The sequence below is a fragment of the Chironomus tepperi genome, unplaced genomic scaffold, assembly GCF_022539635.2.
Source record: "Chironomus tepperi strain 1889 unplaced genomic scaffold, CSIRO-AGI_Ctep_v1 contig_85, whole genome shotgun sequence".
NCBI classification, from domain to species: Eukaryota; Metazoa; Arthropoda; class Insecta; order Diptera; family Chironomidae; genus Chironomus; species Chironomus tepperi.
In genome coordinates this window covers 2,035,473-2,056,828 of record NW_027226207.1, presented here as the reverse complement: position 1 = coordinate 2,056,828, position 21,356 = coordinate 2,035,473, and the positions used below count along the sequence as shown (strand labels likewise).

Sequence of the window (21,356 nt, the reverse complement as noted above, 5' to 3'; positions counted from 1 at the left end):
GGCTTGTACATAATTTGTTTGCAACAGATTAAATTTATTAAAATTGATTTTTGAGGTAAAATTAATTAATGGAGAGAGTTCTTAAGTATGGAGGAAACGTTTGGTAGGATAATTCCCATGTTTTGCGGGAGTATGGACTTAAATTTAGTTAATGATTGTTGAGAAAAATGTAAAAATAGGAATCATCTTATAATTGAATGTTTCTAGTAATTTTAAGAAATTAAAGTCAAAAATCATCATTAATTAGCTTGCAAGCATGATAAAACAAGTAATCATACTCATCAGTAGCAGCTCAGAGTAAGTTTCCAGTCATTTAGTAAAATTTTCATGAAAATTCGTACAAGATGTGAATACATTCCAAGACCCTATACACCCTACACATAAGCTCTATAATTTTTTGGTAAATAAAGGCCATAAAATCATTGAAAAGCAATTAAAAATATAATAGTATAGTGATAAATATGAAAAATCGTTAGATAATCAACAGTATATAATCAAAATTACATTAATTAATCAAAAAATGTGAAAAATAAGGATTAATGTTGTGAAAAAAAAATTCTTAAGGATAAACTCTGGATGTTTTAGAAAATAAGAAAAAAAAGCAAAATGGAAAATGATATTTGCATACAAGTAACATGTAAAATTTCGTGCGAGAAGCAACGATATGGATATATTGATCTCATCAATGAAGATGCCAAATTCAATAATAAACCTTTAGAAAATTTTAATCGACAGTTTGTATTCAGTGAGACGGAGAATCTCGACAAGATATTTCGGGATGTTTTTGAGGAACAAAACTTATTGAAATATTATGTTGAAGGATTTGACATAAATATTGTAAAATACGGCAAGAGGAACATATTTTATGAGACAGCTGATGAGACAATATCCTCGGCAGCATTTAAGACTGATCGCATTTCAACGTCTTCAGATACATCAGAATCGACAACAGACAGTAGCACAAGTAGTAGCAGTGAGCACAATGAAGTGGAAACTGGACTCGTACATAATTTTATTCGATCAATTTTTGAAGAATTAGTTAGCTTAAGAGATACTCAATGTTTATTCTCCGTTGGATGGACGGAAATTAATCAACAGAATCAACTTCTAGATTTATTAAATGGCAATGGCCTAATTCAATGTACAATGTCACAACTTTTGGAAACTGTATCCGTTGGCTTAAGGAACAGAAATAATACAAATAATAATCACAATATATTATCGATAGTCTTGGAGCAGCAATCTATTAATAATGCAACAGGACAGGCAATCCAGAAACTATCTACTGTCAATTTTTGTGATCTTAATTATGGAACTGATAAAGCATTTACAAATCAACTCATAAGTGAACCAATGAACTTCTATTCTCAGCCTATGTTGCCTCCATATCCATATTTCAATTCATCACCACCAACTAATTTTGGCAATAACTTTTTCAATGGAAATTGCTTCCTCTCACCTCCGCCAATTCAGCATAATGTCGACATGTTCTTCAATGCAAATTTTCGACCAACTTTTGATGTTAATCCTAGTAATAATCTCGTTAATCAACAAAATCAAAGACTTTTAAGGAACGCAGAGCTTCTTTTCTCAAAATTGAATCTCAATGATATTGAGGATGATCAACGTAAAGAGATACAGGAATGGATGTATTTAAAAAATGAATGTGATAGTTATTTACCTATAGCACAACAACCTACTGCAATGGAATTACCACCGTCATATTTTAGTAATATGAATGCTAATATGCTTATTAATCCACAACCAACGACTGTTAATCAAGCTATGATACAGCAACAACAAAGCTCATTATTGCCCATAATTGAAATGGATGAATCCAATGATCAGCACAATGACGACGAAGAAGAAACCAACGACAATGACTCAGAAAGTGGCTATATTGACATTAATGATCAATCTAATAATCTTTTTAAAAAAATATCTGACAAAATGTCCAATTTCCAGGACAAAACAGATGATCTTGTAAAGAACAAGTGCAACGAATATTTTGAAAATAATCCCAAAGTTATATTGAGCAGTAATCAATCTGAAAGTAAACCAGCTCAAGAGAATCTCCATGATGAAGCTATCGGTGGACAAGACTTGATGAAATTATCTACAAACACATCGACAAGTGAACAATATTTGGCTAAAACAGGACGTAGACGATCAATTCGTGACAATAATATTTTGAATAGTGATGAGCTTAATTTGATTAAGAAAGCGGCAGCTGCAACTTCTTTAGAAGGTGATTCAATTAAGGAGAATACTGAGAGTGAGCAGCTCACGAAATTGGATGAATTGAGAAAGACATTGAAGAAATCTATTGCGTAAGTATTTTCTAACGTATTTATTTTATTTGAATTTTATGTTTTGAACTTCAAATTTATTCAACATTTTTATAACCGTTTTGAATTCTCTAATTATTAGATCTATTGATGCAACGAACCTGCAAATAAAAGAAGTAGAGCAGACGATAGCTTTGAAGAAGAACTTGATTACAGATCTGATTGAAAATAACAAGACCCGAGTGACAGCAAAGCACAAGTGTAATAAGAAAAAGTCAAAATATCAATCAGAATATGAGAAATGTAAGAAGGACTTGAGTAAAGCAATAATGGCAGGAAAGAATCCACTTGAGATTCAACGACTTAAGGAAATGGCAACAAAATTTGAAGAAAAATTATTGGATCTAAATGGCATTAACGAAATTGCAGCTGAATCATCGTCTAATAAAAAAGTTAAACAATTACATAAATCATTAGAGCAATCAAAAAAGCAACTTGAAGTATTAAATAAGGTACTTAAGAAAGAAGTCAAGCATAAGGAATCAATTGAAAAAGATATTACAAAACAAATGAAAAGTATTGAGGATAATGAAGATGATGAGTCATACAATAAGAAATTAGTCGCTGTATCTCCATCTCCGTCATCAAATTCCAAGTTTAGTGATAGTAAACTCAAGATACGTGATGTAAATGCAAGAATCTCACATCTTGATGAAATATTAAAAGAAAAGTCTTCAAATTTACAGCTTAGTGGTATGCCAGGCGAAGATAAAGAGAAGGAGTCACTCAGATATGAAATTAGAAATTTGAGACGAACACGAGACACATTGTTGGATCAACGAGTCTCATTATACAAGAAATTAAAACGTGATAAGATGCTAACATATAAGGAAGAGCGTAAAATGCTTGAATGTGACGAGGCAATAGAAGCAATTGACGATGTAATTGAAGTTAAAAATGAATTGATTTGTGGACATAAGTCAATAGACACAAATGAGAAATTAGAACGAGAAAAAGGCGAACAGTTGTTGATGGCGAGACTTAATAAATTATCGGAAGAGGAAATGAGAATCTTACTCTATAAATACTTTATGAAAGTTATTGATTTAAAGGAATCATGTCGTAAACTCGAGCAGAACTTGATGTCATTAGAACGTGATAAGGAGGCATGGGAATGGCGCGAAAAGATTCTTACGAATGCAATTAGACAAGCCAGATTAGAAAGTGAAAGGAATTTGATAATCCAGCAGAAGAATCATGAGACACGATTAAATTTATTGCTGCGACATTTTGCGAATGAAACAACAAATTCAAGTTTAACTGATAGCACATCAAATTCAGGAACTCCTCAACCTCCACACTTGCCTGATTATGAGGAATTGAATATTGTTAAGGCAACGAAATCAGCATCACGCCATCAATATCATCAACAACATGCACAGCTTCATCAAACAGAAATTGAACGTGATTTTAAGAAAAATTTATTTACGAAATTTCACGTCTTTACTCGTTATCATCAACAAGGCGGCACGTCTAATGCATTGGCAACAGTTGATAGGGATCATAATGCTATCATTCCACATGAGAATTTGAAGCAATTGAATGAAAAGAAGCCAGCAACAAAAGTCACAAGGCAGAAAAATAAGCTCATTATACAGCAAAATGATAAATCTTAAGGACATTTACTTTTACTCAGCTAGCTTTTCAGCTATTTATGGATGTTAAATTTTTTTATTTTTATTTTTTATTCTTCCAATTTACGATGTTTTTTATGTCTTCCTATTAATTAAGTTTCAAGATATTTCCACTCTATTTTGTCTTTCTACTGTAATTCATAAACAAATTTTTCTGATTCAATAAATTGAATTGATGCTCAAACTTATTGATCGTTTTTGATTTTTTTCAGACGTAAGCATCTAGCAATCAAGCTAGTTAAAGGCTTTGATTGAATCTGCTGTAATCTATTAGTTGCTATGCTGCTTGCTTATTGATTGACCAAATTTGTTTCTATGAGAGGAATATACAACAATTAAAGGGAAAATCAACTGATTGAAGCTATAAACACAATTTAAATATAAAACGACCGTTGAAAAATAAATTAATTCAAATTTTAAAAAGTATATTTTATTAAATTTATAATAGAGAAGCATTGAACTACATATATAAATTATATTTACGAGGAATCAAAGTCATCATCCAATTCATTTAAAATCTAGAATAAAGTAATATAAAAATAAAGTTTATCTGCTCTGCGACATATTTATGTAGCAACTTACATCATTATCAAGATTAGCAAACTCCTCTAAATTAGTAATCTTCTCTAAATATTCAGCAGAGTTGAATACCTTCAGTAAAAATTCTTTGTCATGCTCTTTATATTCATTTAAAACAAAATCAGAACATGCTATGCATTGATTGAACCTTTCCGTTGCAGGTAAAATATGCGAGTATGTACTTAAATATCCTCTGATGGAATGAGGTATAATACCCAAAATAGACTCAGGAATAGACTGTACTGCTTCATTATTTTTATTGCTTAGTTGATAATAAGCTGGAGCAAAGTGCTTCCTTTCATCCTGTAGCAACGAGACCAGTAGTTCAACTGAAATTGATGCAGCAATATTTGAAACTGCTGGTCTAGTCACAGTACATTGTTGATCTAATGTTCTATCACGAATTGACTGGAAATATGAAATGATATTTATAAGAACTATGATATGTATGCTGTAACTTACATTTCCTGGTGAAGTGATATCGTTACAGAAATAGCAACCGAGTTTATGTCCAGGAATGCACTTCAAACCTGAAACTTCCTCATCTTGTTCATCAACTTTATTTCCCTTTGATGCACCATGACGCATAACTAAATAACTCTCGAACCCTAAAGCTACTGTAATCACAATCTTTCCATAATATGATCCCAATATAGTTGGTAGCCATCGTGACTCCCTTGAGTCTGTAACAAGAAACAGTACATCACTTTCTTTAATCAAATTTACTAAAGTATCGACATCTTCTAAAGTTTTCTGCATTGATGAATCGCTAACTGGATGTCCAGGCATTGGGATTTGAAAAACGTGTCCTTTGGATGTCTGTAAAGAAGTAGCCGAATATTATTTCTATTGTACCTTAGATAAAGTTATTCTACTTACAACACTCGGTAAGATCTCTAATAGTCTCTCAGAAGCAGCCTTTGATTTAAACTTGTTTTGAGATGCATCAGCATATGTAAATAAAGACTGTCGAACAGGATTTGAGTAGCTCACATGACCCGAATCAATAAAAGAGATGTTTGTAAATCCCCAACTCATTAAACTCCTTGCTATGCCACATCCTAATGTTCCAGCTCCAAAAAGCAAGCACTTTTGTGTCCGTATAATGTCCAAATTAAGATTTGGAAGTAAACGCCATTTCATTAATTTCAGATTTAGTAATGCAAAATGTTCAGCAGTCTTGATGGGATCCATAACATCACCCATATTTGCAATACGAGGCAATAATTTTCCATTATTATTTTTCTCCCATCCTGTCCATTTCTCAAATTTAAGATCCTTGTCATATTTTGGTATAGTGACATAAAATATTCTACTGGCTTTTAAGCTATTCTGCTCACTTTGACTAACAGACAATATATTAATTGTACGTCCATGTAATGATGGACAAAGGATGTACAAGAGTAAGACATAGTTCCGAAGAATCCATCCACATTCTTTATTTTCACTTGGATCACTAAAGCAGAAGTAAATCGTAGAAATGTCAAAATTAAGCAAATTATTCTCAATTTTGTCATGTGAGATTGCGTCTTTAAGGAGTATGATATCCAGGAATTGATTAGCAACAAAGAAAGCTGACTGCTTGGTATCTAATGCATCATATTTTAATGTAAAGTTATTAATCTCTTCATCACTAAATTTATCGTATAGAAACTGCGATGACGATGCTTCATACAGAATTATGTCAAGTGAGGCTGGAAATGCAAACCAGTAGTAGAAGTTGTATTTCTTTAAATCCTATAAAAAATTTATTATCAGTAAGCTTTCTGATTGAAGTTTCAAGGAAGTACTTACAGCAAAGGATAGAAGTAGAAAGCATGCAAGTTCTCTAGGATCTTCCAGACAGGTTCCATTTAAAATATTTGCTATGAGCTGTTTTCCTGCTTTATTTAGCAAAGCCAACTTATCACAATTCTTAAAAGACTCAATTGTATTTAAATTTTTTAAAATTCCAATTGCTCCAAATTGATTCCTTATTGAGGATGACTTGCTGTAATCGAAAAATCATATCTGTATTAAACATGAATTTTCACATTAATCATAATTCCTACCTGTTGAAGGAAGTACAATCAAAATCTATAAGACAACTTTTAGCATTTAAATTCGTATAACTTCCAGATATAGTCTTCTCATTTTCCTCCAATTTATCCACATTCAACTTATTTTCTGCTAATTTATACCAAAAATCTGGTGCAACAACTGATTTAAATTCAACATATTGGAAAATTTTATTTTCAGACATTTTCCTTAGATTTTATTTTAAAATTCTTAAAATTCACTATTTTTCAACTTTTTTTTTTAACAAATACAAAATAAGACTTCCTTTCCTTTGTTTACCCAGATACAAATTTATTTTAGTCGTTAATGTTATTAACATCAGGATTGAAAGAGTTCATAAAAATCTTTAAAAATCATTTTAAAAAATTAACGACAATTCAAAATTTGAAAATAATGTAATTTGAATCAAAGTTCAAAATTTGAACTTGAGATGTTTTATGAACATGTTGATAAAGAAGTGGCTTTGATAGCTGCATAAATAATATTGAAGAGAAAGGACCCGGATCCGGTATAGATTCATGACTAGTAAAACATGCTCAGTTCCTTTGAAGCAAAAGATAACAATTTCATCCATATGGTTTGAATTTTGAGAGCACAGATTAATGGACGCAACAATTGAGCACCTCCGGAAAGGATGGTTAAGATGAGGACATTGCACCATCTGAGGTCCATCAACTCAAAAAGATATTTATGGATGGGACACAAAATCATGACCAATTGTGTTGTTCTTCTCATATCAGTTCAGATCATAAGCACGCGCAATAATTATTGTTTTATCATACATATCACATAGCGTGACGTCAGTTTTTTTTTCTTCTTCTGTTCTGCTTTTATTTCGCATATATTTTTCCTCACAACATTAGTATGAGTTTTTTTCTTGATTGAGTAGAACATCTTTGTGTGGTTATTTATTAAATTGTTTGGAAAATTGAAGAAACCTCACAAGATTTAAGTCCAACAGAGTATTAATTTCATATTAAGGCTAATTAAGTGAGACATAATCTCAAATGAAGTGTGATTAACTGATTTAAATTAATGAACTGAGATTTTAAAATGAAATTAGCATAAATATATTAAAAATTTACATTAAACATATTTAAATAAATTGTGATTGGCCTGTAAGGAGTATAACTATAGTTGTAAGTATTAAGGTTCTATGTTATTTTACCTTCCATATGTTTCAATAATAAATACCTGTTGACATTAAAGCAAAACTCTGAAAATCGATAATGCAAAACAGAAAATTATGCTCCAAAACATAAAACATTCATGAGAAATATACGGGAGTTCCGTTACATTACGGCAATAATCTTCAAATGTTTTACTCCAGAGTAATTAGATCTATTCAATAAATCTTATCATCATAGTATAATTACTTAATATTTGCGATGCAATATTGTCAGTCAAATTCATTCTAAGTGATCCTGTGAGCAATGTCTGAGTACAATGTCTTCTTCTTCTATTGATATATTCAAAATTTACATGCTATTTACTCTCATCTCAAATATTTAAGCTCAATTAAAACTAAATTTATACTTTTCTAACGTCATCTACAGTATTATGGAACAGCAAGTCACTCAAATTTCGTCACTTTTTCCAAAATCCGTTAAATTTTGAAAACTGATTTTAAACATACGAAAATAAAATTTAAATTTTTGAAAACCGTTAAATTTTTTGAAATTTTGAAAACCGTTACATTTTTTTGAACTTCTTTAAAATTCAATGTTGTACATTTATGCTGTAGCTAAAATGCGTTCTAATAAGTTCCACGCACAAACTTTTCATAATCTTCTTAAAGACTTTGCATGAGTAATAAATGGAACAAGAAGAAAATAAAAGTGACTAAAAAATAATCAGCAATAAGAGAATGTTGTTGATAGACAAATAAATAAAAGCAAATTGAGATAGTAGGAACTGTGATTTGTGCAGAACAACATCATTATGACTTTTTGGTTGTAACAATTAATTAATCTGTCTAAAGTTCTTGATCTGACTAATTGTGCTTCCAATAATTTAATTTCAGCGGGTGTTTTATCGGTAATTCAAATACAATGGACAGAGCAGCTGGACAAGCACGTCTTGTGAATTTTCGATTACTTTATTTGATAACACAATTGATAGGAGCATTTTTGCTTTTATTGGTGATCTCATGGATTCTTATTCATCTCAATGGATTGGGATACGATTATGATAAGCCGAAGATAATCTTCAACTGGCATCCAATATGTATGTCTTTTGGAATGATTTTTCTCTATGGAAACTGTAAGTAGAACATTAAAAATAGTTTGACTGAATTACTTTAACTGTATCTTTTCTTCTTCCAGCGATTCTGATTTACCGAGGCTTCCGATACGCAAGAAAACGAAGCTTGAAAGTTACTCACGCTACAATTCATGGTCTTGCATTCGTATTTACCGTTTTTGGACTGATTGCTGTATTTGATTCTCACAATTATGCAGTTCCAAAGATTCCAAACTTGTATTCTTTACATTCATGGATTGGAATCCTTGCTGTTGGTGTTTTTTCATGCCAATACATTTTTGGCTTCTTCTGTTATCTCTTCCCAAAAGTCAAGGAATCATTCAGGATCTTTTACATGCCTATTCATGTATTTTTCGGACTTCTTGGCTTCATCCTGGCATTAATAGCTACTTTTATGGGATTGACCGAAAAGGCAATGTTTACAATGAAGAACTATCAGGATATGCCCAGTGAAGCTGTATTGGTCAACTCAATCGGTCTAATGACTGCACTTTTTGGATCATTGGTCATTTATCTCGTCACAGAACAAAGTTACAAACGTGAAGCACTTCCAGAGGATGCAATGCTTTTAACAGGAGCTCAGGAATAAATAAATTTTTAATTTCTACACGTGAAACCTTTTCATTTGGTGTATATTTTCAAATATATTTAATTAATTATGAATGTTCAATGGATTTATGACAAGATATATGCACAATATTTACATAATCAGTAGCTTTCTATTTCTACAAACAAAAAAACATAATTTTTTATCTTCTCTCACGAAAAAGTCATTCTTCATGTTGATTCCAAAATCCAACTATGCAGCCAGCCAGCACAAAAATTATTGTAGACCAGAAAAAAAATTCTATGTGACGAATTGACTTTTTCCTCATGAAAAAAGGATGTGAAAAGTGCACGGTATGATGGAATTTTATTTATATTTATACTTATATACCTAAATTAAAACTTAAGACTGTAAAAAATTATAAATAACTTCCCTATTGTTCATGTTACGAGAAAAGACATAAAGTTTTATTCAGCATCATTAAACTTAACGTGATTTTTTAAATTAAGTATTCCAGCTCAACGGTTTTTTAAAATTCAAATGCGGCAAAATTGCGAAAAAAAAATTCGAAATTCAATTTTCATTTCACGTGTATTGTGAAATATTTTGATTTTTAAAATTCGAGAAAAATCAATTAATTTATAGTTAAAATGGCAATTAAAATACTTTGTGACTTGAAGAATCCACCAGTTGGTAAGTAATAAGTGAAATCAATCGAACAATCATTGAAATTCTTATCAATTTCGGTGAATTGATAAAAAGTTGCAAATAGCTGACGAAATGTCTATTTTTATCTTGAAAAAATAAATGTTTAGGTGCACTGGTTGTTGCTGAACTTATCAAGTCAACAGATCCAGTTGAAGTTGAATGGAATAATAAAGAGACATCGATTCAGTGTGGAAATTCTACATTATCCTGTGTTACAAACAATGATTTGTTGAGAAGCTTAGCTCGTCATGCACCAAAATATGAGTTGTATGGAAAGACACCAATTGAAAGAACTCAAATTGATCATTGGTTGACTTACTGTTTGAATTACGATGCTGATATTGATGCAGCTATTCAATATTTAAATAAATGTTTAGCTCCACTCACTTATCTCGTGTCCAATAAGCTGACAATTGCTGATTTGGCAGTTTTCAATGAATTTTTTGCAAAATATGATGATTTAAAGAAAACAGGACTTCCAAGTCATGTCCAACGCTGGTATAATTTAATCAGCGCACTTGAACCAGTTCAAACAGCATTGAAGTCTATTCCAAAAGATGCAAAGGCAAAGAAAAGAACTGAAAGACAAGAATCGCCAAATCCAAATGTTGGAGATAGAAAGCAAGAAGGAAAATTCGTTGATTTGCCAGGTGCTGAAATGGGCAAAGTCGTTGTTCGTTTTCCACCAGAAGCTTCAGGATATCTTCATATTGGTCATGCTAAAGCTGCTCTATTAAATCAATACTATCAACAAGCTTTCAATGGAAAGTTAATTATGAGATTTGATGATACAAATCCAGCAAAAGAAAATGTCCATTTTGAAGAAGTCATTTTGGAAGATGTTGAGATGCTTCAAATTAAACCAGACTTGTTTACGTACACTTCCGATTACTTTGAACTTATGTTGACGTATTGTGAACAATTAATGAAGGAAGGAAAGGCTTATGCTGATGATACAGAACCTGAATTAATGAAACAGGAACGTGAACAACGTGCTGAATCTAAAAACCGCAACAATTCAGTTGAAAAGAACTTTGCAATGTGGAAGGAAATGTTAGCTGGAAGTGAAGCAGGACAAAAGTGTTGTATTCGTGCCAAAATTGATATGTCATCTCCAAATGGATGCATGAGAGATCCGACAATTTATCGATGCAAAAACGAACCACATCCACGTACTGGAACTAAATATAAGTAAGTGATTTCATCATTTTATTGCTGATTTTCGTAATATTTACTAATTTTATTATTATAGGGTATATCCAACGTATGATTTCGCATGTCCAATTGTTGATGCTATCGAAAATGTGACGCATACATTAAGAACAATGGAATATCATGATCGTGATGATCAATTCTATTGGTTTATTGATGCTTTGAAATTAAGAAAGCCATACATTTGGGAATATGCTAGATTAAACATGACAAATACAGTCTTATCAAAGAGAAAATTGACTTGGTTTGTTGATCAAGGTTTAGTTGATGGATGGGACGATCCAAGATTCCCAACAGTTAGAGGTGTATTAAGAAGAGGAATGACTGTTGAAGGTTTAAAACAATTTATTATTGCACAAGGATCCAGTAAGTCTGTCGTGTTCATGGAATGGGATAAGATTTGGGCATTCAATAAGAAAGTCGTTGATCCAATTGCTCCTCGATACACAGCATTGGAAAGCACTAATCGAGTCATTGTCAATGTCAATGGTGCAAAATTAGAAGCAGTACAAGTTCCAAAACATCCAAAGAATACTGATGTAGGAATGAAAACCATTTGGCTCGGTCCACAAATTTACATCGACTATGCTGATGCTGAGTGCATGAAAGAAGGCGAAAATGCTACATTTATTAATTGGGGAAATTTGAAAATCAAAAAAATTAACAAAGAAAATGGAAAAATCACCTCAGTTGATGCTGATTTGAATTTGGATGATAAGGATTACAAGAAAACATTGAAATTGACTTGGTTGTGCAAACAAGATGATTCTGAATATCCACCAACATATTGTGTATTCTTTGAGAATATTATCAGCAAAGCTGTTCTCGGAAAGGATGAAGATTTCAAGCAATACATTGGACATCAAACTAGATCTGAAACAAAAATGCTTGGAGATCCAGAATTGAAGAAGTGTCAAAAAGGTGACATCATTCAATTGCAAAGAAGAGGATTCTTCAAAGTTGATCAAGCATATGCTCCAGCCAGTGAATTTTCAGGAGTTGAACGTCCAGTTGTTTTGTTCTTTATTCCTGATGGTCATACAAAGGAAATGCCAACTTCTGGATTATCAAAGAAAGCACAAGCTGCTGAGGTGAGTTTGACTTTTTCTTATTCACCATTTTTCTATCTCACATGCTGTTTACATGTGTGAATGTATTGGAAATTTTTGAGCTTTCTTTCATTCACATCTTTCACTCTTCATGACAACAAATATACATTTACTCGGTACTGTAGTGCTGCATTTTAAAGATCATGAGTATTTTATGACTGAAGTGGTTCGGATTCCACTATAAACTGTAGGTCTAGGTTTGAGCAGAGATCTCAATCCTCCTCGTTAAACTCCCAATAGCCATGAAACATATAAACGCGCAGCTATGACCTTAAGGTCTGCAATGCTAATGTTGAATTTTTAGTATTTTAACCGTTTGATCACAGTCTAAATCGTTCAGTAATTCAACGGTTTTTCATTTCAGTTCAGATAAAAAATTTGAATTTCTAGAAACCGTTGAAATTTTGAATTTTAAAAAACCGGTAAAAGCTTTAAATTTTTTAAAATCATAAAAAAGCGTTTAAAAGGCGCTTTGACTTTCATCAACTCCATTTCTCAACTAAAGCTCGATCATATGCGTGTAATTGTAAATTATGTTTTTCTTTAGTTTTATTACTTATCATATCTTTGTATTAGTATATCAAGTCATGTTTTTCATTCATATATCTTCCGTAAATGTGATCGTTTTTGCCACATTGGAACTTTCGTTTTCAAGAAGTGATCACGAATAATTTAATTTATTAAATTTTGAATTAAAATATTTTATTTTAATTTTCTAGACTAAAGTTAAACCATCTGGGTCTGTTGGTCAAGTCAGTGATTTGAACGAAAAGATTAATAAGCAAGGAGATTGCGTTAGAAACTTAAAATCACAAAAGGCTGCTAAACAAGACATTGATGCTGCTGTAAAGATTCTTTTGGATCTTAAAACTGAATATAAGACATTAACTGGTCAAGATTGGAAGCCAAACGCAACTGTTGCTGCACCACAAAAACAAGAAGCTAAACCAGCAGCTTCTTCTGGATCTTCCGGACAGGCCACTGAATTGAACGAAAAAATCACAAAACAAGGTGACGTTGTAAGAAATTTGAAGACACAAAAAGCATCGAAAGCAGATATTGACACAGCTGTCAAAACATTATTAGACCTTAAAGCTCAATACAAGGCAGCAACAGGGCAAGATTGGAAACCCGGTGCAGCTCCAGTTGTTGAAGTGAAGAAAGAAGCTCAAGCTTCTGTCGGACAAGTTAGTGACTTGAATGAGAAAATCATCCTTCAAGGTGATACAGTAAGAAACCTTAAAACACAGAAAGCAGCTAAGCAGGACGTTGATGCTGCTGTGAAGATTCTATTGCAATTAAAAGCTGAATACAAAACTGCAACCGGTAAAGACTGGAAACCACAAGAAGCACCTAAAGTTGAAGTAAAACAGGAATCGAAGCCATCGATTGGTCAAGCAAGTGACTTGAACGAAAAGATCATTTTACAAGGAGATTCTGTAAGAAACTTGAAGTCACAAAAAGCTGCCAAGCAAGATATTGACGCTGCAGTTAAAATTTTGTTGGAATTAAAAGCTGAATATAAGAAAACAACTGGACAAGAGTGGAAACCAGGCACTGTCGTAGCTCCAGTCGAAGTAAAGAAAGAACCATCAGTAGGTCAAACTAGTGACTTGAACGAAAAGATCATTTTACAAGGTGATTCTGTAAGGAATTTAAAATCCCAAAAAGCTGCAAAGCAAGATATTGACGCTGCAGTAAAGACACTCTTGGAATTGAAAGCTGAATATAAAAAATTAACTGGTAAGGACTGGAAGCCACAAGAGGCACCAAAAGTCGAAGTAAAACAGAACTTGTAATCTAAGCCATCGATTGGTGAATACCTTAAGCAAGTGACCTGAACGAAAAGATCATTCTACAAGGGGATTCTGTAAGAAACTTGAAATCCCAAAAAGCTGCAAAGCAAGATATTGACGCTGCAGTAAAGACACTCTTGGAATTGAAAGCTGAATATAAAAAATTAACTGGTCAGGACTGGAAACCTCAAGAAGCACCAAAGGTTGAGGCTAAAAAGGCACAAGTAAGTAGCTCGAAATTAATAAATTTCTAATTATGAAAAAAAATTATGATTTTGACGGTTTTCTCCGTGACATTTTCTTCCAATTTCAGGCCAGTTTTTGTGTTGCCTGTTGATTTGCTTTTCATTCTTTAGTTGATAACACTATTAATTAACTTTTATGGCTTGAAAATTGATTTTTTTTTTGTTTTTCCCCAAAATTTCATTTTTTTTTAAAATTGGAACATTAATTTAAAAATTCGAAAACCGTTAAAAATTCAAATTTTTGGAAACCGTTATTTTTTATTATTTAATTAACTTTACTAACAAAACACTTTAATTCCCTGTTATATTCAGAAAAATAAGGAAAATATGGCACCAGCTGACAAAGCTCCACCATCAGGTGACAATAAAAAGGAAGAATTAACTAAAAAGATCAATGATCAAGGAAATGTCGTCCGTACTTTAAAATCAAACAAAGCAACTCCAAAAGCTGATGTTGATTCAGCAGTTCAAACATTATTGGCACTTAAAGCTGAATATAAAACTGTAACTGGAGAAGATTTTCCAACTGCACAACGTCAACCAGCACAAAAGGAAGCTAAACCAGCAAAGAAGCCAGAACCGAAAAAGGCACCAGTTGCTGAGCAAAAAGATGAAGGTGGTGTAAAGAAACAGACAAGATTATGTTTGGAAGCTAAGAAAGAAGAAAATTTACCTGATTGGTATGCACAAGTAATCACTAAAGGTGAAATGATTGAATACTATGATGTTTCTGGATGTTACATTCTTCGTCCATGGTCATTCGCTATTTGGAAGAACATTAAAAAATGGTTTGATGCCAAGATCACAGATATGGGTGTGAAGGAAGCTTACTTCCCAATGTTTGTATCGAAAGCAGCCTTAGAAAAGGAGAAAGATCATATTGCAGATTTCGCACCAGAAGTAGCATGGGTAACAAAATCTGGTGATTCTGATCTTGCTGAGCCAATCGCTGTTCGTCCAACATCTGAAACTGTCATGTATCCATCATACAGCAAATGGGTTCAATCATATCGTGACTTACCAATTCGATTGAATCAATGGAACAATGTTGTGGTAAGTTGAAATCTAGTACTTTTTAACGGACGTTAAAAATTTGAATTTCATCTGAAAGTTCAAAAATTGAACATTACATTTAAATCGTAAAAATACGTTAACTAATGAAATATATTTTTGCAGCGCTGGGAATTTAAACATCCTCAACCATTCTTAAGAACACGTGAATTTTTGTGGCAGGAAGGACACACAGCTTTCGCAACAATGAAAGAAGCACATGAAGAAGTTTATGCAATTCTCGAATTGTACAAGCAAATCTATACAGATTTGATGGCTATTCCAGTAATTAAGGGACGTAAAACTGAGAAAGAGAAGTTTGCTGGCGGTGATTTCACAACAACAGTTGAAGCTTTCATTTCCGCAAGTGGTCGTGGAATTCAAGGAGCAACAAGTCATTACCTTGGACAAAACTTTTCAAAAATGTTTGATATTGTCTTTGATGATCCAGAAACAAAACAGAAGCAATATGCTTTCCAAAATTCATGGGGAATTACGACAAGAACAATTGGTGTCATGGTCATGGTACATGCTGACAATCAAGGTCTCGTTTTGCCACCAAATGTAGCATATTCTCAAGTAGTAATCGTTCCATGCGGAATTACAGCAACAACAACTGATGACGATAGAAAAACACTCATTGATAGCTGCAAGACATTGGAAAGTGAATTGAAATCATGTGATGTACGAGTTGAAGGAGATTATCGTGACAATTATTCTCCAGGTTGGAAATATAATCATTGGGAATTGAAAGGAGTTCCAATAAGAATCGAATTGGGACCAAAAGATCTTAAGTCACAACAATTTGTTGCTGTAAGACGTGACACTGGCGAGAAAGTTACAATAAGTCGTGCAAATGCAAAGGTCGAAATTCCAAACTTGTTGAAAAAGATCCATGAAAATATGCTTGCTAAAGCCACAAAGGATTTGAATGATCACTTAAAGATTTCAAAAGAATGGAAAGAATTTACAAACTTCCTTGATAATAAGAATATCATTATGGCACCATTCTGTGGTGATATTCCATGCGAAGAGAGAATTAAAGCTGAAAGTGCACGTGAGGACGCAGAAGATGCTCAAGGACCTGCTATGGGTGCTAAATCACTTTGTATTCCATTCGAGCAACCAGCAGAAATTAAAGATAACGACAAATGTATTCATCCAGCTTGCACAAATAAGCCCAAGTTCTACACACTTTTCGGAAGAAGCTATTAAATTCATTAATTAATTAATTATAATTGAATTTTAATGTCAATGAAGCTTTGTTAACGGTCAAAAAAATATTTAAAATGTGAAAAATAATAAACGGTCAAAATAAATTCAAATTTAGTTACTCAATAATATATTTGGCGCCGTTCTTAAGTGAGGTTTAGTATGTTTGTGGAAGTTGTACAAGATAGATCAATAGCTTTAAAGTGCTCAAAAGAAAAAAAACAGTGTTAAAATAACAATAATTAAGTTTTTGACGTCATTTGTGAACAATTCCTTGTTTACTACTCTGATTTTCAGATCCAGTAAAGAAAAATTTTAATTTTATTTAATTTAACAAGAAACAAAGAAACGTAAATAATTTGGTAGTAATTCAGAGATTAAATGGAAGGCTAATAAACAGTCTAAACAGCTAGAAAGGTGAAATAAAGTAAGAAATAAAAAAGATTTCTTTGTTTTAAAAATTTTTCATCATAAAAATCTTTGTAAAAAGTCAACAAAAATAGTGAAAAGTATTAAAAACATTGATAACTGCTATCTCGATGGTATCAATAACTGCAGGTGTTATTATCTTGCCATATTTATGGGATTTAATTGCATTTTAAATGATTTTAGTCCCAAATCGAGGTCATTTTTGTAATCAGAATTTTTTTCTGTGTATTCTGATGCGAAATTCATAATTTAAGTACATTTTAATGTATTGTGCAGACTTTTTACCAAACTATTAGATCATTATAATTACCATTATATTATTCCTTTATAATATTTTAACCTAGAATCATATAAATAGCCAGTAATGGACGAGACGGAGGATTCACCATCGTCTTTATGGATGATAAGAGCAGCAGAGCTATTTCCAAAAGTGAGAACAGAACGAGAAGAAGCAAATTTGCAAGTTCCGTTTAATGAACGTAAGCAAAAAATAAAAAAGTTTGACTTCTTTTTTTTTGTTGTTAAATAATTTTTTTTTTATATTTATAGTGCCAGGCGAGTCAGTAAAATACATTGGAAAATGTGAAAATGGAATGCTTGCAATATCAAATTATCGCTTGTATTTATCAAATTCTGCAAAATCGTTTGAAACGTCAATTCCATTGCGTGTCATTGAAGGAGTTGCTACAAAAGATATTTTCCAATTAATTATCAGCTGTAAAGATTCAGTGACATACGTTTGCTACTTCTCATCAAATGAATCGTGTACTAAATGGCATAGTAGAATTTCTGATGGTATTGATCCTCCAAATCGACTCGAAAGTCTGTTTGCATTTTCATTTCATGCATGGGTTTCGGAATCAACAACTTGTCTCGATCAAGAATGGTTTAATCGATTACAACATGCAACCGAATATGATGAATACTTTGAACGTGAACTTGAACGTTTACAGTATGATTTAAAAGGAATTTGGCGAGTGTCAACAATTAATTCTGAATTTAATATATGCCCTTCGTATCCTAAAAAATATATTGTTCCTGCTTGTATGAGCGATGAAGCTCTCTTGTCAGTTTCTAACTTTAGAAGCGCTAAACGCATTCCTATTGTCACTTGGAGACATCATTCAGGTGCAATTCTCAGTAGATCATCACAGCCAGAAGTTGGATGGCTCGGATGGAGAAATAGTAATGATGAAATGCTACTTCAAGCATTTGTCGATGCTTGTTCTCTTGATAATGGCAAAAATTTACCAAAGACAAAATTAGAACTTGGTTCATCCGAAACATCACAAACAGAAAATGTAGTTATTGATAAACCTAAGAAACTTTTAATTGTAGATGCACGATCTTATGCCTCTGCTGTTACAAACAGGTTCGTTTATTTTCGTTCTTATTTTTTTATTTATTTTTTTTTTTTTTTTTGTGAACACAAATGTGTCTTTCCACAAATCAATATGTACATACGAAAAACTGCATATTTTTATCTCTTTTTCTACTCGTATTTCAAATGTTGATGATGATGATATTAAATTGGAAATGAAATTTATTTTTTAGGGCGCGTGGTGGAGGTGTAGAATGTACCGAATACTATCCTTCATCGGAAATACAATTTATGAATTTAGGAAATATTCATGTTATTAGAAGATCCTTTCAAAATCTTCGTACGTTGTGTGCACTTGATATTGATAGCCTAAATTGGTATAGTTTATTAGAGAAAACAAATTGGCTTCAGCACATTTCCGGAATCTTATGTGCCACAAATATTGTATGTCGTGCAATTGAGAAAAATCATCGTCCAGTCCTAATTCACTGTTCAGGTAAACTGTAATGTATTTTTTGAAAATTTAACGGATTTTTGAAATTTGAATTTAAAGTTCAAATTTTGAACTTCAATTTCCTTTTTCAAAAATTCAGAATAACGGTTAATGAAATATTATTAAACATAATTTTTATGCTATTGCAGATGGATGGGATCGAACCCCTCAGCTAACAGCCACAACTCAGATATGTTTAGATCCGTTTTATCGGACAATTGAAGGCTTTAAAATTTTAGTAGAGAAAGAATGGCTGTGTTTTGGACACAAATTTGGTGATCGAATCGGTCATGGTGTCGGAAGTTTTGATGGAAATGAAAGATGTCCAGTATTTTTGCAATGGCTTGATGTTATTCAACAAATTCACCATCAGTATCCATGTAGCTTTGAATTTTCAAAAGGATATCTCACAAAATTAGCTCAGCATATTCATTCGTGCTTATTTGGGACATTCTTATGCAATACATACAAAGAGAGATTAGATAATACAGTTTTCGATCGGACGTTTTCTGTGTGGCCTTTCCTATCATCACCAATCTACAAGAATCCATTATATCAACCGAACCGCGACAAAGTCTTGTGGCCATCACACAATTTACGCAATTTGGTATTCTGGAATGACTTTTATTTAGGTAGCTTTCATACACCGCATGATAATGGAAATTCAGAGATTTCCAATGATATAACTTATGGTTTAATAAAGACGAGAAGCTTCGATGATTTATTATCAGAAATTAAAAGTAAGGAGAATTCCACTCGAAGACTAAGTGATCCCTCAATAGTATTCGGCGATAATAATATGCCACTAACAGTAAGCATTTTTCTAGAAAATTCGTCCTCGTCATCAGCAGCCAACAATAATATAAATCATAATAACACTATTAATCAGCAAAACAGCATCAGTAATACTAAGAATAAAATCGACTTGATTAAAATAATGGAAAATGGAAATAAGGTTGGAAATGGCGAGAATAGAGAATTAAAATGTGATGTGGAATCAAAAGAAATTATAAATGGAAATAGCCATCATGATGATGAAAATGGAACTGAAAATGACAAAATTTCTGAAAATACTGTTAATGATAAGATTGAGGGTGAGAAAATCAATGGAAATGGACAGAATGTTCCGTACGATGACTCGAGTCGAGAAAAAGATGAGGTAGATAGCGTACAGGTTTGTCAGATTTTAGCCATCTTAACGTATTTTTTGAATTCAAAAACGAAATTTTTTCAAAATTTGACTGAATTTTTCAAATATTTTTTGACGGTTATTTTCTAATCTTTAATCCTTCATTTTTAGGCAATCGAAATTGAAAACAAAATAAGCGGTGATATAAATGTGAAAGGAGCATGTACAATGCCAATCACTATTGATAATTTAGAACAACATTTGAGAAGAACAAAATTAAATTACCCTAGCGTTAATGGTCATAAAAACGGAATTGATAGCAAGAAGGAAAGGTAATGAAGACCTAAAAACTTTTATATTTTATGCCAAATTAAGTCATCTCGTTTATTTAATTAGCACATCATCAAATGATTCACAACCTTCGACGCCTGCATTACGCTCAACGACACCTGCATTATTGGATCGTAATTTTATACTTCCTGACGGTTTATCACATGCATTGAGTCAAGAAAATTTACGGCTACAGCAACTAGTCTTTGAACATAAAGTAAGTTTGTATTGCATTGTGAATTCAATATGATTCTAATTCCTTTATTCTTTTAGCTCAAAGAGGAAGCACTTCAGAATGAACTTTATTTAATGAGATTAGCATTACTAAAATCCACATCTTGTCAGTGCAACAATCAACAAAATACTAAAACTAATAGTGCAAATATGTCTGAGGATGCGGTAAGAATAATTTTAGTAGATATTGGATATTAGAAGAATATGTCGATGATTCCTTATAGTCTTTATTGTAGCATCCCGAATGTAACTCAGAAAATTCAATATGTTCATGGGAGGCTGTTGAAGAGAAATGTGGTCCTGCAATAACGCCTTGGATTCCCGACCATGCACGAAGTAAATGCAAAAATTGTCAAATTGAGTTCTGGTTGGGACGAAGAAAACATCATTGCCGTTTCTGCAAGGAGATATTTTGTGCCGATTGCAGTGACAATTTTGCTCAGTTACCAAATGAAGCTTGTCAACCTCCAGTTAGACTATGTGAATCATGCTTCAAATCTATCACTGATAAAGATAATTAAATGTGGGGATTATAAAATATTATTTAAAAAGAAAAATGTTAATTTGAGGTTTTAATTCTTACACTATATTAATATTATAACGATTAAAAATAAAAAAGATGATTTATTAATTGTTTTAAAGAAAAGGACAGAAAATCAA

At 32.3% G+C, this 21,356-nt stretch overlaps 5 protein-coding genes across 9 annotated transcripts; 4 read left to right on the top strand and 1 right to left on the bottom strand.

Moving 5' to 3' along the window:
• The first annotated feature begins 391 nt into the window (after positions 1–391).
• cos (kinesin-like protein costa) lies at positions 392–4,160 on the top strand. Its single transcript, XM_070634095.1, has 2 exons — positions 392–2,330; positions 2,431–4,160. The coding sequence occupies exons 1-2, from the start codon at positions 607–609 to the stop codon at positions 3,962–3,964; spliced, it is 3,258 nt and encodes a 1,085-aa protein (XP_070490196.1). The 5' UTR covers positions 392–606; the 3' UTR covers positions 3,965–4,160.
• A 230-nt stretch (positions 4,161–4,390) lies between these two features.
• Atg7 (Autophagy-related 7) lies at positions 4,391–6,879 on the bottom strand. The gene is made up of 6 exons (XM_070634402.1): positions 6,613–6,879; positions 6,356–6,551; positions 5,441–6,298; positions 5,024–5,380; positions 4,565–4,969; positions 4,391–4,500 (listed from the first exon to the last, which is right to left on the bottom strand). Exons 1-6 carry the CDS (start codon positions 6,801–6,803, stop codon positions 4,462–4,464), a joined length of 2,046 nt encoding a protein of 681 aa, XP_070490503.1. The 5' UTR covers positions 6,804–6,879; the 3' UTR covers positions 4,391–4,461.
• A 615-nt stretch (positions 6,880–7,494) lies between these two features.
• Positions 7,495–9,913, top strand: LOC139086095 (plasma membrane ascorbate-dependent reductase CYBRD1). 2 transcript variants are annotated; one of them, XM_070634409.1, is made up of 3 exons: positions 7,495–7,758; positions 8,643–8,881; positions 8,944–9,913. In XM_070634409.1, exons 2-3 carry the CDS (start codon positions 8,671–8,673, stop codon positions 9,468–9,470), a joined length of 738 nt encoding a protein of 245 aa, XP_070490510.1. In that variant the 5' UTR covers positions 7,495–7,758; positions 8,643–8,670; the 3' UTR covers positions 9,471–9,913. The 2 variants fall into 2 exon arrangements, with proteins under 2 accessions (XP_070490510.1, XP_070490509.1); XM_070634408.1 differs by lacking the exon at positions 7,495–7,758 and adding an exon at positions 8,458–8,571.
• Positions 9,914–9,987: 74 nt separating this feature from the next.
• Positions 9,988–16,867, top strand: GluProRS (Glutamyl-prolyl-tRNA synthetase). Its single transcript, XM_070634094.1, has 7 exons — positions 9,988–10,121; positions 10,244–11,327; positions 11,389–12,439; positions 13,177–14,252; positions 14,291–14,477; positions 14,811–15,551; positions 15,675–16,867. Exons 1-7 carry the CDS (start codon positions 10,079–10,081, stop codon positions 16,761–16,763), a joined length of 5,271 nt encoding a protein of 1,756 aa, XP_070490195.1. The 5' UTR covers positions 9,988–10,078; the 3' UTR covers positions 16,764–16,867.
• A 108-nt stretch (positions 16,868–16,975) lies between these two features.
• LOC139085900 (phosphatidylinositol-3,5-bisphosphate 3-phosphatase MTMR3) lies at positions 16,976–21,352 on the top strand. 4 transcript variants are annotated; one of them, XM_070634091.1, is made up of 10 exons: positions 16,976–17,187; positions 17,534–17,668; positions 17,739–18,561; positions 18,744–19,006; positions 19,153–19,743; positions 19,831–20,177; positions 20,304–20,464; positions 20,529–20,679; positions 20,736–20,861; positions 20,933–21,352. In XM_070634091.1, the coding sequence occupies exons 2-10, from the start codon at positions 17,554–17,556 to the stop codon at positions 21,215–21,217; spliced, it is 2,862 nt and encodes a 953-aa protein (XP_070490192.1). In that variant the 5' UTR covers positions 16,976–17,187; positions 17,534–17,553; the 3' UTR covers positions 21,218–21,352. The 4 variants fall into 4 exon arrangements, with proteins under 4 accessions (XP_070490192.1, XP_070490191.1, XP_070490190.1 ...); XM_070634090.1 differs by having other exon boundaries at positions 19,153–20,162; XM_070634089.1 differs by having other exon boundaries at positions 19,153–20,177.
• Positions 21,353–21,356: the final 4 nt, after the last annotated feature.